Genomic DNA, 19,348 nt, shown 5'->3' with positions numbered 1-19,348 from the left:
CAGTGATGTTCCTGGATTCACTGGACGTTTCGGGTCTTTCAACTATCAGACGCCCTCCTCCAGGTGACCCAGCCGGGGTTGATCAAGTCCCGGCTTGTGTCCAGTCAGCTAGCTAGCTACCATGACTCCATGGATCTCCTCTTTTGAGCCACAGCCATCTTGAGGCTCTTTCTGCCGCTTCAGTGGTATTGCGGATGGCTCTCCTTTTCCTCTCTCCATCGATGCCTAAACTACAGTAGGCTGTGGCCAAGGAACGGGCTGCAAATCCTCTGCAACCAACCTCCACAGGGAAACACCTTGCTCTCCAACCAGCCAGCTGGCAGTGGCTGACCAGTCCTGCGTACTTGGAGAGCTTCCTCTCAAAGGGTTCTTCCAAGCGATCTTCCCACGGCACTGTCAGCTCCAGTAGCACTGCTTGTTTGGTGGACTCCGATACGAGGACAATGTCAGGTCGTAGGGTGGTAACTGCAATATGGCTTATATGTTCATGTAAAATTGAAAATTGAAATTATTTCAGTAAATATTTGCATTTGGCACATAGAAAACTGATTCATGATTCCATGTTGATGAGAGCATTAAAATGGGGACAAAATAGGACAAAAAATGTAAAAGGAAATTCATAAACGATAAAAATGTGTGAGTAATCACGATTATTGTTTTAGTTCATTTGAGTTAATTATGACAGTTGCATTTTTAATTACCGGTAGATTAAATATTTTAATCGTTTGACAGCTCTAATATATATATATATATATATATATATATATATATATATATATATATATATATATATTGTCTGCAAGGATGTTTTGACTTTTCTCCCACTGGACTTGGCAAGAGTATGTGGCTGTGTTGTTTACTGTGGCAACACATGCCACATAAGCTCAAATATATAGTTCATGCTTTTGACAGGCAACAGGCAGGTGCCTGGCCTTAGCCAATTTTTCTCATGATGATTTTTTTTAGTGTAAGAAAAAAGGTTTTGGAAATGAAATAGATGGATTGTCAGAAAAACATTGAGCGGTCTGGCAATCATTAGAGGTTTGACGGAATATTTATGGGGTGAGAGTCAGAGTGAGCACACCGTCAAGCCCTTGTGTGACAGGTGTAATGAAAGGACGTCTTTGCATAAAAGGTAACAGGCAAATAAATTCTAGGTCGTGAAATGGGTTTCAGAGAAGTTTGCGTCAAATATAAGCACATGGAATCGAGCACAACCCCCAAAGAAAGAAAGTAAACAAATTCAACCATAATTAAATGAAAACCAACACAAAATGCTATTCCAGATGGGATTGTGACAATAGAAGTAGTATTTGCAAAAATTGTGGTTGTGTCTGAAAAACCCACAATGCTTACTGAAATTACTTGAATCTGATGGGAGTGGAATTTGCCAAACTGCATATTGACTAGCCACAGAGCCTCTGGGATGTCCTTTGGACAAATGAAACAACACTTTGGCCTTTTGTAAACTTACATCAGCTCTGTTTCCAGAAGGAAATGCAAAGAAAATAACACTACTTTACTATTTAGCATTGTGGTGTCCTGTTTACATGCGACTGACCTTGACTGAAATGCCCCGCGACTCACCAGTTCAGGGTGGAGTCCGCCTTCCGCCAGAAGTTAGTTGGGCTAGCCTCCAGCACCCCCTGTTAACATTTCACTGGCAAATACATTATAACATAGTTGGAAATATAAAACTTTATTTTTTTTATAAAACTTGTTTGCATATTTGTGAATACGTGCAAATGACGTTCAAATGCACTTGCAAGCGAAATGCCCAAAAACCTTTCCAATAACGTTAGGCATGCACACGTCGATACCCCCTCGCGCTTTGGGATAAAAACGCCAAACGGAATTCATGCACTCCAGACATCATAATAAATCATTAAAATTTTGGAGAAGCGATATTAAACTCCTTAATTTTTAACGTATTGGTATAATGTAGGTGGAATTGCGAAAAAAAATCTTTTTTTGCGCATATGTAAGTCAGTACGGCCTGGTGATCGAGTGGTTAGCGCGTCGACCTCAGAGTACAGACTTTGCCGGTTCAATTCCGGCTCCAGCCTCCTTGTGTGGAGGTTGTGTTCTCCCTGTGCCTGTGTGGGTTTTCTCCGGGTACTCCGGTTTTCCACCACATTCTAAAAACATGCATGGCAGGTTAATTGAACAGTCAAAATTTTCTCTAGGTGTGAGTGTGAGCGTGGATATTTGTTCGTCTCTGTGTGCCCTGCGATTGGCTGGCAACCGGTTCAGAGTGTCCCGCCTATTGCCCGAAATCAGGCTCCAGCATCCCCCATGACCCTTGTGAGGATAAAGCAGATTGGAAAATGGGTGGATGGATGAATGTAAGTCAGTACCCCATGGGAAATATTTGCACATATTTTCCAGCGTACTGACAAATGCATTTAAAAGTATTTGCCAATCAACAATGTTAATTCCATATTGGCAGGTCTATGCTTTCAGATAAAGACAATTCAGTATTGTGGAGCAAAATGTGTCAGGAATCAATTTCTCACCTGTCGGTCAGAGGTCCTCCAACAGGACCATGACACCAAAGACAACAATGGCTGAGACAACACATTGAACTCTTTTTCAGTTGATTTAATAGGGTTGCTGAAAAGCAAGTTGCTATAAAGAATTGGCAATAAAATCGTTATTCCGATTACAAAGTTGAAACAACTCATGTTCTTTTTTAACATTGTACATGGGGAAAAGTAAGTAAAGATAAGAAGTTCTCTCATTGAATGGTCACGTGATCGGCCATCTAGAAAATATGAACAAGACAATAAGAAATCCGTTCAGACTTCAGTCATGCTCAAAATTCAGTAATTTCTAATACCTAGTTGTTGTTTTTTCACACAACCTGTATGTTTAGTCCATGAAATCAAATATAAATATGTGGAAGGAACTGAAACCAGTTGGAGCTGCAAAATTCCTGTTGACGGGAGCATAAGTCTTATTGAGAGCCACAGAAATTGTTTGATTGCTGCGAGTGCCTCAAAACCTTGAAGCTTTGAAGATTAAGGGCACCATCATTTTGTTTGTTTGTTTGTTTTACATAGTTGGAGACCAATTCGAAAATATTGCAAGATTTTCATGTCTGAATTTTCAGTACATTTCTTTATTATTCCTTTTGTCACTCAGTTCTGAGAAAGGGTACCAACAATTTTGCCAATGTGTGTATCAGAGGAAAATAATGCACAACCTCCCGTTGTGTGTATGTCTGTCTTTCTTTTTAGAGGATAGCAGCAGCAGACTTGGCACCTGGCTTGCAGTACTTCGGCCGCAGTATCCATGGAATGATGGATATGAACAACGATGGTTTAGTGGACCTGGCAGTGGGATCGCTTGGTGCAGCTGTTCTCCTCTGGTTAGTGTTTTCCTCGACTGTGCATACCCTGATCCAAAAAAAATATTTAACATAAAGATATGACTTGATATTTTTATGCTCTCACCAATTCAAAATACATTATCCAGGAAGCAACAAATTTCAGCATTGATAGTCTCTTGATGCCACGGACACATACTGTTCGTGGTCCTGATCGTTTTCCTTTTGCCCTCGCAAAGAAATATTAAATTCATCGTTGCAATTGTCCATTCAATGATTGCTTCATGTCTAAGTGCTCAGTGTTTTGTGCCTCAAAATCTAGAAAACGCTGTACCCCTCCCCCATTCTTGCTTTAGTGTGCTCAAGCCTCTATGTTTAGTATCTGCAAAAGATACCTCTTTATAAAATGTAATGCTCTCAAAATTCACAAATGATAATCTACCTGTGGACCCAGCAAAACATTCTTTGTTGGCTTAAATGCTATAAGGGGCACTCGTCTACATTTATGGTGAAAATCCAACATCCTACATTCATGAAAATATATTAATTCATTCCCAAAACTCACATTTCTGCATTTTGTAGTCTTTTTCATGGCTCAAATGATTGCAGGACGCAGGATTTTTTTTTTTCCCAACAGATTTAATGGTCTCGCCAGGGTCTTCAAAATCAGTACTGCTGGCCTTCATGTCATCAACTTTGTGAGCAAAGACTGTTGTTTAACCAAGCAGATTTCACATTCACTTCAGTGGGCCAGCTGCTATTGAGCAAAATTGTTTTTGAAAAAAGTAAACACAATTAATTGTAGTATGAAGTACCGGTATATATTTTTAAAATTGTGCACAAAATGAACTAGCCAGTGATGGCCAAGCGGGTGTATCATAACGAATTGACATGTTGAGTTGAGTCTTGACCTCCATGGCAGAGGCTCTGTCGAACCCATAAGACTGATTCACCGAAACCTGAGGGTTCAATCGAACCCAGGTTAAGAACCACTGAATAAGCCGAATATTGATTCTCCAAATGGTGTTAGCATTCTTTTTGTGTAGTACTCGTGGTTTCTAAATTGACTAATCATAGAAGTAGTCCGGATGGCCTGGTGGCCGAATGCTTAGCACAATCTGCCTCACAATACAGAGTTTGTGGCTACAAATTTGGGCTCTGGCCTTCTTGTGTGAAAGAAAAGTTCTCCCAGTGACTGTGTGAGTTTAGTGAGTATAGTGGCAGTATTAGGGGTGGATTCAGTCCTCCCTGAAGGCTTTCAAATGCAATCAGACACGTTATTGTAGAAGAGTGCATTGTCTCTCATCAAGAAGGTCACATAATGTGTGATATTTACAAAAAGCCAAAGATTATTTTGAATAGTGTTCTGCAGGAGAAGGTTTTTTTTTTAAATTTATTATATTGACATTTGAAGTAGTCTGGAAACATTTGGTCTTGGCTACTTAGATATTTTCTGCATGTGTTTACAGGTCAAAGAGTGTCATCCGCATATATACCGCCGTCAGGTTTGAACCCAGTAAGATCAACATCTTTGTGAAAGACTGTCAAAGGGGTGGCAAAGACGTGACCTGCATGTCAGCCATTGTTTGCTTCAACATCACCGCTAGAACAGCAATTTCTGCCACGGAGGAAATTGGTAAGCCAGTGCAAATAATCAACTGCTGTCAATGCGCTTTAGTCAAGTTCCCATTTTTTTTTTTCATTTTTGTGGATGGTTTGGTTTCATTTAAAACTGTTCAAAACTCAGCAACATCTTTTAAGGTCTAGCACAAAAATCGCATACTGCTTCTGAGAGAAAAGTAAAATGCTGACAAGTGTTGTGTTGTCACGTTGCAATATCACATTGGTCAGCTTTTATTTTGTACTTGTTGAAGCACGACAGGAAGAAAAATGGATGGTCTCAAGCGGAAAAGGCAGTAAATCCCAGCACAGTGTATATCCTTTATGTCCTGCCTGAATCTTTATTTTCAGGGTGTGCTTTCCTGTGCAGTGTGTCCTGGTTGCAAGTAGTGCCGAAGGATATGTAGCTATCTTTACAATCAATCTCACTGCTGAATCCAGGTCTGATGTCGCTGCATCACAACCTTCTGAACCACATGTTTGCATCCAAATGTCATGTTTTTTTTTTTAGAGTCAAGATATCTGGAAGTCAGTCTGGTTCACTCAAATGTAAACTGATGGCTCAATCTGTCAGATGGCTGATGGTTGTCCACCTACACACATGCTCAGCCTCTTTCCGTGAAGTTTATTTGAAGAGATATATAATCTCAGGTTCCTGTTTCTTTGTGTAACGATGCCAAGGAAGCTGAGGTCAAGGCGAAGTACGTTTTCGTTAACCTCTTTACCCCATAGATCTATACCAAATAAATCAGGCATGCCCAATACAAGGTCGACGGGGAATAGAGAGAGTTGTCTTGTCTTTCCTGGTTGCGAACAGTGAAACACGTTTATTTCATTTTCTGTTATGTCTGGCGAGTAATGATCGGCAGATCTGGTGTATTGGTTCTAAAGTCAACCAGTAGTGAAATTTTCATGCAAAATTGAATTGTAAGTATTTCAACGTGGTATTGTAAACACAGCGTCCTATGTAGCCCTTCCAGTCTGAAATAGCATTGGCAATGGAAAATGCTCGAAAAGTCAGGGTCTGTGTATGTCTTTTAATTTTTGGGTCGTGCCTAGTTTAAACTAGCAGCAGTCACTATTTCCATTCCCAAAGAAGATTTAAGGCGATACATGGAATTCTGTCAAAACAATGTGGCTTGGAAAGGACTCAGTTCTGGAGTTCAGGATTTGGATTCTTGTATAAATTGGTCTCACAATCATCTCGTGTTAATCTAAAATTGCAGTGGACCACCACAGTGATGTCATTAGACTTGGGCTAGTTTTTAAATTTCAGCTTTTCAAATGAAAGCGCGTCTACAGCAGAAATGTTTATATTAGTCTTGAACAGAGTTCCTTCTTCCTTATTTTTTTTTGTTTGTTTTTAACTTTTTAAATAGTACAAGAATAAAGTCAAAATATATATTACATTTGCAAAAAAATGCGCATGAGCGCCAATCTTGTCAAGTTGCACCAGTGCTTCTAAATTACCTTCAGTTTGCCCCTTGGAACAAGAAAGCCTTTATCTGCCCTCGCCTCTCCCACCCGGCATTTGTCAAAGTACCGTTATACATACACCAGTTTAACATGATTCCCTCATTAACAAGAAAGAAAACAAGAAATATAGATCAGCCTAGAACAAACAATAACTCGATTAACATTGTTCGTGCATCAATGGACTTTTTGCACGCATCATTTACAGATTCTGGGTATGGAGGCGTGCTAAAGTCGGGTCGCTAGTCGAATGCATTGCAATGGCATCAAACTCTTTCAAATATAATCACAATATGCTGAAATGACGTTTTCATAGGAACCTGAGATTATATTGATAAACGAACCTCGAAATAGCGAGGGATCGCTGTACATGCAGGTCCGTGTGAAAACTTGCATGGCTTATTTTGACGTGCTCAACCCAACATTGTTTAGAGGACACAAAAACCACCAAAAAAAGAAGAGAAATCTTCATGATGACGTTCTATGGTACAGATGCCACAAATTTAATGTTATGAAGACATAAAAGACAACCAATAACAAATACAGTAATGACAAGCATATGCTGTCCTATGAACTGCAGGATGAGGATAGATGTTCCCACGAAGCTCCGTGATGGGGCGACTTACATAGCGTCTCTATAGCTGCGTACCGCTCATTCACGGCGAGGGAGAGAGGGAGTGAGAGAAAGCAGCTTCGTGACTCACCGGGGAGCCGAGCAAGAAAGAGAAAGCCACAAAGACTGTTGCAAAAGTTAAATTGTCAAATTTACAACAACTTTGCATATACTGTGTGTGTATATATATATATATATATATATATATATATATATATATATATATATATATATATATATGAGAGAGAGAGAGAGAGAGAGAGAGAGATGTATGTATGTACAGTACATACATACATACTGTACATACATACATACATACTGTATGTATGTGTGTGTATTAAAAGAAAAACATTTCAATGTTATGAGAATTCGATCACATTTTTGCTTCATACAGAGTACCGGTAGTGTCTTTCTATCCATCTAAATAAACTTCTGACTTTTTTCTCAGTATTTTACAAAAACACATTTTATTTTGGCCTTAATAATAGTTCATAGGGGCGGCCCGGTAGTCCAGTGGTTAGCACGTCGGCTTCACAGTGCAGAGGTACCGGGTTCGATCCCAGCTCCGGCCTCCCTGTGTGGAGTTTGCATGTTCTCCCCGGGCCTGCGTGGGTTTTCTCTGGGTGCTCCGGTTTCCTCCCACATTCCAAAAACATGCATGGCAGGCTGATTGAACACTCTAAAATTGTCCCTAGGTGTGAGTGTGAGTGCGAATGGTTGTTCGTCTCTGTGTACCCTGCGATTGGCTGGCAACCGATTCGGGGTGTCCCCCGCCTACTGCCCGGAGACAGCTGGGATAGGCTCCAGCACCCCCCGCGACCCTAGTGAGGATCAAGCGGTTAGGAAGATGAATGAATGAATAATAGTTCATAACCTCAAAATTGGCCTAATTTAATACATTTCTCCTGTGACCCATTAGGGATTAAATACAATGTCTCCATTGCGGAGCGACGTTTCAATCCCCGAGCCGTTCTGGACAATCCAAGCAAGGCCCAGCCTCAAAACCTGACCTTGCTTCCTGGAGATGAAACGTGTGAGCACATTTACTTCAATGTCATGGTAAGGCAAATTTATTGCGAGTCCAAGTGTCAGACACTAGCCTGGTATTAATGTGTTGTTTCATTAATGAAAGATTTACGTTTTTCTGTTGATGAGCATGTCAAATATAATGGAAAGTGTCCGCTGATGCCATAGTGGTATACTCGCCTGTCAGTGACGGTGTGGATGTGGCTGTGAATGTTTGTTTGTTTGTGCCCTGTGGCTGACTGGCGACCGCTTCAGAATGTAATCTGCCTTCTGCCCCAAGTCAGCTGGGATATGCTCCATATTTGTTACAATATCAATTTATAAAAAAAATGTGCATTCTGAAAATGGTGTTCTTTCTTGTTTACCAAAAATCTTGAAAAATAACTTCAGCAATTATAAATGTAGCAATATCCATCCGTTCATCCTTTCATCCATCCATCCATTATGCGTATTGCTCATCCTCGCCGGACAGCGACTCTCAAACCATATGACTCATTTGACTTTTTAGGTAGTACAGTACTAGATTTATCTATAGCCCCATGCATCCGTTATCCAAACCGCTTCATTCTCACAAGGGTTGCCGGTGTGTTTGAGCCGTTAAATGTTTTTGGAACGTGTGAGGAAACGAGAGGACCTGGTGAAAATAATATAGTAATGTTTTCAGTAATATTTATGAATAAAGGCCTAGATTTGGCACCAGGTGGATTTTTTTCTGTAATGTCAGCTATAAGTTACAACACATGGTACAATCTGTACTATGCAAGCTTTTGTAGGTCAAACTTGAAACCAAAAAATAAAATCATTCTAAAACCCGATGTGCTAGAAATAAAAAGTAAAGACGCTCTTGAAGTCAGTGTCAAAATATATTTTCGGACACATAACGCCACATCTGATTAAAAATTTCTGTTGTCTAGTCTAAAAAAAAAGACATGCAGTAAGACACTGAGATCAATACGCACATGATTGAGGAGATTTTTTTTTTTCATAAAACATTTATTTCGCAAGACATACTGAAGACAAGATGGGGGAATAGATGAAAGGCAGCTTCAAGTGCCTCAGGTTGAGAGTTGAGCATTGATTGTGCAAATCTATAAAAGCCTGCAGGGTGCACAAGCAGGATTCCAAAATGTGTTTTGAATCCACGTGGCGATGCCAAACACATTCGTCAGAATGTTACCATAAAATACCTCAGTGAGTTATCTTTCTTTTTACATGGCTCCCTGGACCCTGGTCAACACACCGTTGATAACATTTCAATTAAAGATGTCAGAATTTGTCAATGAAGTGCTTCTCCAACTTTTTCCTCACAGATGCCGTCTTTTTCCATCTTTTGGATCAAGACGGCATGTGTGTCACTTTCCCCAATGACCTCACATACGCAACGAGGGTCAAGAGTAACTCTCAAGAAAAAAAGAGAAGGAAACTCAAGATACCTATTTTTTTCCCAATTAACTTGACTTACGTTATTGTGCATTCCAATTAGTTTGAACCATGCTGGAGGATGGTGTGATTCTCACTCCCCGTCCACTGCCTGGCCTGCTATCACAGTTCCCTTCAACGTGTAGACTTCAACCTTTTTTACCTGTGCCATCATTTCATGATACAAATCTGTTCTGTTAAAGCTTCGTTTACTTCGTGGATTATTGTGGTTGATATTCTTCCAGACTATAGGAAGCCAGTGAAAAGCGTCTACAGCTTATGAACAACACCTTACCACTATCGTAGTAGAAAACAATAGGTTTTTTTTTAGTTCAATAAACTTTCAACAACAGTTTGGGGTGACCAGTCAGCATCCATTTAACAAGGTAAATGAAACCAAAGAATCGGGAAGTAGAAAACACTCGATTACAACAACTCTTGGTCGTCAGCCATAGTTTTCCACGTGGACCGTCCGTATAGGTTACATCGTTTTCTGGGGGTGCATTGTGGAAAATATGGGCTATGCGGGTGTCTGAAATGACGTCATTTCGCCACATGGAGCAGCGCGGACCTGGCAGACACGTCAAGGATATGCCAAGTTTTAGACTGCACTCTGCGCTAGACATTCCCGGGGATGATTGCCGGGATCTCAGGCATGCCCAAACTGCAAAAAATAATGTGATTGTGTTAGTTGTTGTTACACCGCACACAATCATTAGTTCTGGATGCCATATATTAAACAGACAAAAATCAGTCAATTTTAAGACTTCTTTTCAAAATAATATTCTGTATTTTAGGAGACAACTGACTATGCGAGGCCCATCGTGTTTGCTGTACAAGTCGGGCTGTGGGATCAAGACAACGGACCAGTTTTAGATGATAGCTGGCCAACTGTGTCAAGAACAGAGGTCAGAGGCGCACAATAGTCATAAAACAAACCTAAAGACTCTATCACTCTCACGCTTCATTTTTGTAATTTACATTTCTGTTTCTAGTTGCCTTTCTGGAACGGCTGTGATGAGGATGACCGGTGTACGCCAGACCTTGGACTGCATAGTATGACAGACCTGATGACTCAAAAGTAAGTACACTGGAGGGAATAATTACTCAATCCCCCGCTGATTTTCTGATTAGCACTGCAAATGGAAATTTTAAATTGCATTTCGGGCTCGAACGATCTACCCGCTTCCTGGTTATGTGTTTAAAAGAAACCTGTGCACAGAATCAATATCTTCAGTGACACATTTTCTGCCACCATTGGCAGCACAATCACAACAGAATTGTAATGGGCTGAAAATCCAGAAGAAAAAGCAAGGCGAGAAGAAAAACAACCATGTTGGTTTGACTGTAAATGAAAGAGCAAAAAATAGCCGTCAATGGCTCTCACTCGGCTTGAAGCTGGGGTTGATGGGTTTGGCTTTTATAAATCTTGCAGGCGACGGCTTATCAATACATTTTCAAGTGGCAGCTTCAAAATATTCAGTATAGTCAAACTTCAGTTTTTGAATGTCTCTGTTCTCGACCAAATCGGTTTTCGACCCAAAATTTCGAGGTTTTTTTATGTCTCGGATTACGACCGAAAATCAGTTATCGACCAAACTGAGTGCACTTAAATGCGCCACTTGACACCTCTCGCCTTCCTTCCACGAGGAAGTGACGCTTAAACGTGTTGCGTTCCATTGTGATCAGACATGTTCAGTTCAGATTTTCTTTTTTTTTTTTTTTTTTTTTTTTTAAAGAGCGTGGTTTCGGTTTTCTAACAGCCTTCTGGAACGGATTTAGGTCGAAAACTGAGGTATGGCTGTACTTGGAAAAGATAGCAGACACAATCGATTTGTCACTGGGTAAACCTCCAAAGTCTAGAATGTTATGATTATTTGCCCCGCTTAATCCATCACAATATACGTACGGTACCAATGGATATTCATACTGAACACATGATTTATTTTGAGTATGATTTCCATTTTCTTTTTTTCACCTTCCTGCCTCACAGGCAGTTCTGTTTACAGGCTGTTCAGTCTCGTGGTGCTTTCTGCCGGCATCAAAATGAAGGTGGCTCGGAGGGATCTCTACGGGTCGTAGAGGCAAACAGGAGAAGACTGGTCGTGGATGTGCGACTGGAAAACAAAGGAGAAAATGCTTACAATGCTCGCCTCAATATCAGCTACTCCCCCAACCTGCGTTTCTCAAGCCTCATTTTGAAGGTCTGTGCTCATTCTGAAAGGGTCGAGTTCTTTTGTGAGGAAAGATACTCATATTTTGGAACCTGTGGTGTTCTTTATCCAAGGACAACGCGGATATCAAAATTGATTGTTACATTGAGGACAAACTGAAACGTGAGAAGATCTGCAATGTCAGTTCTCCATTCATGAAGTCAAAAGCACAGGTGAGCTATTGTTATCATGCGGGAAAAGTAAGAAAAATACAGTCATTTATGAAGATCTTATTACCAATTTTGGCAATTGCCTGCGATCTCAATTATGTTGACACTCCATTATACATAAATATTGTACGTTGTTGAGTGTTTGTCTTTTTTAATATGTCATGGAGAAAAATGAACTACAGTAGTCAAACGTGTTAGACAGCACAGCTGGTAATTTGATTAAATGGCATCCATTATCTGCTCCGCTTTTACTCACGACGGTCGCCGGCGTGCTGAATCCTTTCCCAGCTGTCTTCGGGCAGTTGGCGGGCTTGAACAGCCTTCGAAGGCTGAACTGGTTGCCAACCAATCGCAGGTCGCACAAAGACCAACAACCATCTACGCCTAGGGACAATTTGGAATGTTTTTGGAACGTGGGAGAAAACCTGAGTACCCTGAGAAAACCCACGCCGGCACGGGGAGAACATGCTGTGAGGCTGGCTTGCTAGATAGTCGACCACCGTGGCGCCAATCAGTGGCATCTGAAAGTAAACCGTTATTTTCACTCCTATGAATAAGTAATATTAGTCTGTTCTGTTCCCAAGATAAAAATAATTCACATTGAAAATTAACACAGTTCAGGCCAAACCACAGGCCAGACTCGAAGATATAATTTGTGATGTCGTCTGACATCAGTCCCATTGTCACTGCTTAATGACATCTGCTCACGAATAGAAAAAGCATAAATTATTCTCAGTAGCATTTTTAATGAAATGATGACTGGCCATTATTTCGCTCATCCCGAAGGAGCCCGTTGGGATAGCTCTGACTGCATCTGCAAAATGTTTTTATAGATAAATGTATTCATATGATCCACGATCATGAATAGAATCCATTGCAAATACTTTGACTGTCGTGTGATCATTTTCATCCAGTCGTTCCAAATGTACTTGGTAAACATTTTTCTATCAAAGAAATCTTTTTGGCCCTGTGCCTTGCCATCAGTTACTCACCGCAATTTACTGTGTTGCATCAGTTAAAGTGAGATGAAGTACTGCAATGTACAGTACATGAAAACATGTGCCCAATTGAGAGCAAGTAATATTCATGAAAGATGGAATAGAAATATGTATTAAAGCTGTCGGGAAAGATAGGTAAAAAGGTGATTTGTGTTACACAGGTCAAAGGTGAACATCATTGGTGGTGTCTTTGCTCCCACGTTTATTATTTATTGCAAAAGACATGATGTGTGGCAAAAAAAAAAAAGTTTGAGCATAACTTCTAACTTACTTCATGTAAATTCAAGAATTTCTGGGAAACGTGCCATAACGTCATGTTGCCATCATTTTGCACACAACGGCACGTGAGTCCGACTGGCTTTTTGAATTTCCATGCCAAAGATATTTCCATCGATACCGTCTTTTTATAGTATCACATTCATGTTCATCAAACCCAACTGGAACTATTTTTCCAACCTTTTCTCTCATCTGTAGCCTGCAGGTGAGAGTGAATGAAATCGACTCTTTGTCATCTGTTTCTGATTCTCACATTCAGTATTTTTTTCTTGCTTTTTCCAAGTCTTTCGGAAGGCTCGTAGCCTCTGATATATTTATGAGGCACTGCTCTCTCTTGCGCACTTTCCAACAAGGTGTCGGGTTTCACTTTCAAGAAGGCGATGTTTGAATAGGCTTAGATAAGGATGACATTGATGGCACTCCAAATGGGGCAATTAAAGATATTAAATTGAAAGCAGATTACACATAAGCCATCTACCCCATTGATGTTTAGACATGGTTGCAGTGTGTTGACAAAGACGCTCGGAATGAAGTGCAGACACCGAATGAAAAAGTTTACGCAATGTCCTAACCACACTATTATCACAAACAGCAGTCATCCCCTGGGTAACCAAAAGATCGCATTTCTCTGGAAGCACTCCCCAGCAAACTCAACCAAGTGGGCTCCGGTCACCGTTAAAGTGCCCCCAGTGATTCATATCCCCTCAGTCACTCTGCACAGCATCCAGAGCCACAATAGTCTTCGGCTCGTAGAGTCTTTTCCAGAATGCAACAGAGTCAAACGAGGCTTATTGTAAAAATCTTTGCTCTTGCTGCCCAACCCCGCAAATCGTTGCTGTGCCCAAGTGAAAATGGCAAGACTGTTAGGACTTTGGACTAGTTCTCCTTCCTTTCGAAACTGCTAAAACGTTACCGCTGCTTTATCAGTACGGCGTCATCATTTGTACATGCTCCAAACATGACTATTGCTTGATCAATGATTCAAATTATGGCTAGTATTCAACAGATTTCGGCACGAGCCAGCTAAACTTGATTTAATCTGTTTATAGCGGGGGGGGGGGGGGGGGGTATTCTGATTTGTTGTGACTTTGGCACAAAAGTGTCTTTGGTGTTTTCTGTATGTATTCTTCTTGCCTTCCTACTTTTGTGCCCAACACACACACTTATTCCAGTCTTTTGAAAGGGGCCATGAAAAGGAAAAGATAAGCCTTCTTTTTCCAGGCTATCATGGGTCATTTTCCACAGCATAGATGGAATTGGGGGGAAAAGAGTTCTTCATTTGTTTATGTACTTTGTCTGTGGTCTGTCAGGGATGAGTCATGCTATGTGGAGGAGGGACTCAACAGTAAACATTGGTTTACATTCCTTTTTGCTCAAATGGAACTGGTCAGCGTTTCGTTACGCCATGGAGGAGCGTGAACAACGCACAGCTTTGCTCCTTCCTGCTGCTATTCGACCGCCCTTTCCTCTTCTCTCCTCTACTGCGCCGTCTCCTCAACTTTGCATGCGCACTTGAGAGCTCATTTTGTTTTTCTTTAGGATTCCTCTATGAGTTTCCTTTTCTCCGCAGCAACGGTCATATCTGACTCCCGTCTTCTTCCGTCGTCCTTAAAGTCTGCATCTTCAGTTAATGCCAAATGGTAATTCATTATGTGCCATTGTCATCAATTATCATCTTAGGCCAAGCAACAGTGGGTTATGTTTGTTTTGTCAAAATTTAGAGAATCTTACAATACTTGATTTGTGCAGGCCACAGCTGTAGAGACTGTCCGATGGGTTAAGTTGTGGTTAGTTAACAATCAAGGCTGCCTCTCCCAAATGTACGTCCGGATTCATGTTCTGTCAGTTCTGTCCTGGGCTGCTCCCTTGACACTCTGGAGGAGGTGGGCAACAGAAGGATGCTAACTACCGGTAAGCTAAAAGCTATGATGGCCAGTCCCTCCCACCCTCTCCAGCCCGCCCTGACAGCACTAGGTAGCTCCTTCAGCCAGAGACTGTTACACCCGCGCTGCAAGGAGAGATACCGACGCTCGTTCCTACCGACTGCTGTCAGGCTGCTGAATAAAAATAACAACAATAATAATAATAATAATAATAATAATAATTAAATGATGTGTGCGGCCCGGTAGCCAAGTGGTTAGCACGTCGACTTTACAGTGCAGAGGTACCGGGTTCGATTCCAGCTCCGGCCTCCCTGTGTGGAGTTTGCATGTTCTCTCCTGCGTGGGTTTTCTCCGGGTGCTCCGGTTTCCTCTCACCTTCCAAAAACATGCATGGCAGGCTGATTGGACGCTCTAAATTGTCCCTAGGTGTGAGTGTGGGCGTGGATGGTTGTTCGTCTCTGGTTGCCTTGCGATTGGCTGGCAACCGATTCAGGGTGTCCCCCGCCTACTGCCCGAAGACGGCTGGGATAGGCTCCAGCACCTCCCGCGACCCTAGTGAGGATCAAGCGGTTCGGAAAATGGATGTATGGATTAAATGATGTGAAAAACAATTGTAAATATCACTGCGATTTATCCATTTTGTATTTATATTGCACTTAATTGAACGGTGTTTATTTGTTTTTTCTTCTTTCTTCTTTCTACCCACATTCTTGCTGCTGGAGGCTGTAAATTTCCCCAGTGTGGGACAAATAAAGGATATCTTATGTTCCGTAGAGTGCCACATTTTTGCAAGAAAGTAACCCATTTCTGCTTTTGCGTCATGAATGGGCAGAATGTGCTAGCCGCGCGTAGAAAACCAAATAATCTTGACCAAAGAGAGATGGAATGATTGCGGCGATGACAGCACTTGACAGTTCTCACCAATCAGAGGGATCCGTACAGGCTGAAATATGGGCCACCATAGTTTAGATTTGCATTTGAATTGCTAAACCCAAATGAGTGCATCGAAATCTGAATCTGAATTACATACACTGAATTTGCACTGTTTAATTGAAATCTTTACTTTTAAAAGCTGGATGTGAATTCTACAATTGCACAAAAACCTGCTACATATGCACCTTCCTCCCGTAAATTTGAAAGTAAGCACCTTTTCATCCCTCCCCAAGCCGATGGCTTGAACCACAAAGTTTCACGAAAGGTGTTACAAAGGTTAAAAGCCGCTTAGGAGATCACATTTTTTTCCGGAAAGCTTCTGTCAGATGCTCAAAAGGAAAATGCTGATTGGACAAAGAGGAGAATGGGATTCTGCAATCAATTGCTCATCCTCGTGTACTCGGATGTTTGTCACATGAACTCAATTCGTGCATTGAAAATGTGAATTTTAACTCGTAAAACTGAACGTGGACAACCAAGCAAACTGAATCTATGTGGGAAAAAAATGTATTTCTTGAAATCAATGTAAAGAAATATGCAGGTTGTAATTTTCATGGAGGAATCCAAATTTCAATGTCAGATTCAGTTTTTAACAAATTCTAATTAAGCGAGGCAATTCAATTTATATAATTCAGATTCTGATTTTCAATGCCCTTATTGGAATAGCGATCCAAATACACAAACGATTCCGATTGAGTTTCTAGTGGCATATATTTTAGCCCAGGGCTGCGCTGGCATCACTTACAGAGAAAAGAGTGAGTTAACATGTAATCCAGAAGACAACCATGAGTCTAGAGCAGGTTAGAGGCAAAAAGAAGGTGATGCCCATATACTTTACTTGAAGGTGGATGCTGGTGAAAAAAAACTCTGTGGCATAAACTTCCCCCCAAAACTTCAGATCATAATTTGGTCAGGGCCATTGTATTTCTGGTCTGTGTTTGTCCTTGAACGAGGTTGACATTTTTTTCGTGTTGGTTTGAACACAATTGTATTTTTGTCAAGCTGGGGAGTTACTTACAATTTGTTTGTTTTGAAAGGTATTATTTCGTTTGGAGTTTGAGTTCAGTCGCAGTGTCTTCCTCGATCATCTTCGAGTCATCCTGGAGGCAAGCAGGTGTGAACATTCTCATCATAAACTGCACTTGTATCGAAATAAATTTCACTTCCCATCCGTAAGCGCTTTGAACAACTTTTTCTCCCAACAGCAATGGCGAGGAAATTAGTACATCCGATAACTTCAATGATATATATTACTCGCTGAAATACGAGGCAGACCTTCTCTTCACAAGGTTCCTTATGACAGTTTTTTTTTCAAATTGTGCATGCAATCGACATACAGTACATATTGAAAAACTACCAGCAAGTTATATACGTGTCACACATTGCATTCTGAATGTGTTTGTTCTTCACTTCAAAAAAGAGATTCAAATCCAACTCGATATGAGATCAAATCCGAGCTATCGCTGGAGGAGCCTGGAGTAATTGGTCCTCCATTCAACTTCACTTTTCAGGTGAGCCTACTGCGCAGTCAACACTTCATTACCGTGCCTTAGAATCTTGTGTGCGAACAGCCAATTTACTCCATGTCATCCCTCAGATCCAGAATCTTGGCTACTTTCCCGTGAAAGATCTAAAGCTGAATATTGAGGTCCCAGAAATGACCAAAAATGGCAACCAGCTTCTGCAGATATCTAATTTGCACATTGACCAGGTGAATGCATTCAACAAGTAATTGTTTGAAATTGGAATTTCAAATCGTGCTTGGCTAACAAATGAAAAACTGCTTCAGTTGAGGTCGCATTTGTTGCAGGAACAGGAATAAAAGGGAATTTTCAGCTGTATGATTGTAACCTATTTTCTCCCTGACATGTCCGACAGAGAGATGGTACGCACTGTGTACCACCTCAGCATGTAGCACAGAGCAGGGCGTCACCTGAGGACCTCACCCGCTTCTCTCGCTTGGTAAAATACAGCCCCAAAACTCATTCACCCAAGATAAAGATGTAACATGAGACTTATTCCCTAAATCTGAACATCTGGTGTCACAGAATCGAACCAACACCCTGATTCTGCCAATACAGTGCACAGTCAACGTGGCCTCCTACAGAGATATCTCCGTTAGAATCATGGGAGCGCTACGAGTAGATACTTTACATGCGGTGAGCACAGTACCCCATTTAAATCACCAATTCGACACATCAAAGTCTTCTATTAATTTTTGGGGGGGAGCTAATTTGATTCATCGTTGGTGTGGCTTGCGTCTTGTAGACACGAATGACAGCACATTTTGCATTTTTGTTCCCCTGTCTAGCTGAAGTTTAAAATCCTTGAACTGGTAACCAGCGCATCAGTGGAGCTACCCTCCTCCAGTCATATGTTTCTACACGAAGAGAGTCCTGTCAGACAAGTGAGTCCACAAAAATGTTGCTTAAATCACATTAGTTTTTTGTATGCTGGTATTATTTCTACATTCTATTTGCAAAACACTTTACAAACTCTGAGACCACAATTACTTTTGTTGCATCCACAATTAGCAAGGCAAATACACACATTGAATGTATTTGTAGCACACACAAAGAGTATAGTGAGAGACAGAGCGAGAGAAATGAACCCGCGCATGCACGCACACACAGTATGTGGAATCATTGAATCAAATACAATACGACTATTTAGCACCTGAATAGGATATTGGTACATTTACAATTTTATCAATCACATTGTTGGGTACACATGAGCATCTCCTGATATGTCACACATGAAACACACATTAGGACATCGACATCGCAGCATCTTCATTAAATGGTAAGCCATAATGTGTCAGCAACTGGGCTTTGCTTGATATTTAGACAACAAAACTGGCTGGGTGGTCACAGTCATGGTTTATATTAAAAAAAAAAAAGATATCAATGGAAGCTGTCAGTTAAATAAAACATACATTTCATCAATTACGAATAACATGCACACACATGAATGACAACGAACAAGTATGAAAAAGATACGTGAATGGCAAGGATTCCTGTCGAATCATTACTGAAAACTGCTCGGCACAAATTGCGTGTCTGAAAAGGCACTTCTGCTAATGCAAGGCTTCTAATGCTCGCTGACGAAGAGCCTTGCGTCAGCAATCCAAAGACAGCTACTGTCAGATTTGCTTGCACAATGTCTCAGAGAAAAGCCACAGTCCATCAATAACCATTTTATTGTTTAAAAAAAAAATGAATGCATCAAAGAACCAATTGACAGCCGTCTTTCCCGAAATGCTGAGCAGTTGTAAAGGGCGTATCGATACCATGATATCAATATATCAATATTCTCAGAAATACCAATGGGAATCAACTCTTCTCATAAAGTATCATTACTCTGCGTGCCTTTGGAAATGCACTTCCAACGTGCACT

At 41.0% G+C, this 19,348-nt stretch overlaps 1 protein-coding gene across 2 annotated transcripts in view; it reads left to right on the top strand.

The window, feature by feature from the left end:
• itga11a (integrin, alpha 11a) overlaps positions 1-19,348 on the top strand; it is a 65,597-nt gene that overhangs the window by 40,344 nt on the left and 5,905 nt on the right. For both annotated transcript variants that reach the window (XM_052063053.1, XM_052063054.1), the window contains 14 exons: positions 3,240-3,370; positions 4,798-4,964; positions 7,954-8,093; positions 10,277-10,387; positions 10,475-10,560; positions 11,473-11,683; positions 11,767-11,865; positions 16,990-17,066; positions 17,158-17,241; positions 17,373-17,463; positions 17,550-17,663; positions 17,831-17,914; positions 18,001-18,111; positions 18,264-18,359. In XM_052063053.1, coding sequence (XP_051919013.1) covers positions 3,240-3,370; positions 4,798-4,964; positions 7,954-8,093; positions 10,277-10,387; positions 10,475-10,560; positions 11,473-11,683; positions 11,767-11,865; positions 16,990-17,066; positions 17,158-17,241; positions 17,373-17,463; positions 17,550-17,663; positions 17,831-17,914; positions 18,001-18,111; positions 18,264-18,359 — 1,602 coding nt within the window. The remainder of the gene's footprint in view (positions 1-3,239; positions 3,371-4,797; positions 4,965-7,953; positions 8,094-10,276; positions 10,388-10,474; positions 10,561-11,472; positions 11,684-11,766; positions 11,866-16,989; positions 17,067-17,157; positions 17,242-17,372; positions 17,464-17,549; positions 17,664-17,830; positions 17,915-18,000; positions 18,112-18,263; positions 18,360-19,348) is intronic.

This window comes from Hippocampus zosterae, chromosome 4, assembly GCF_025434085.1.
Source record: "Hippocampus zosterae strain Florida chromosome 4, ASM2543408v3, whole genome shotgun sequence".
Classification (NCBI taxonomy): Eukaryota; Metazoa; Chordata; class Actinopteri; order Syngnathiformes; family Syngnathidae; genus Hippocampus; species Hippocampus zosterae.
This window is presented reverse-complemented; position numbering and strand designations above follow the sequence as displayed.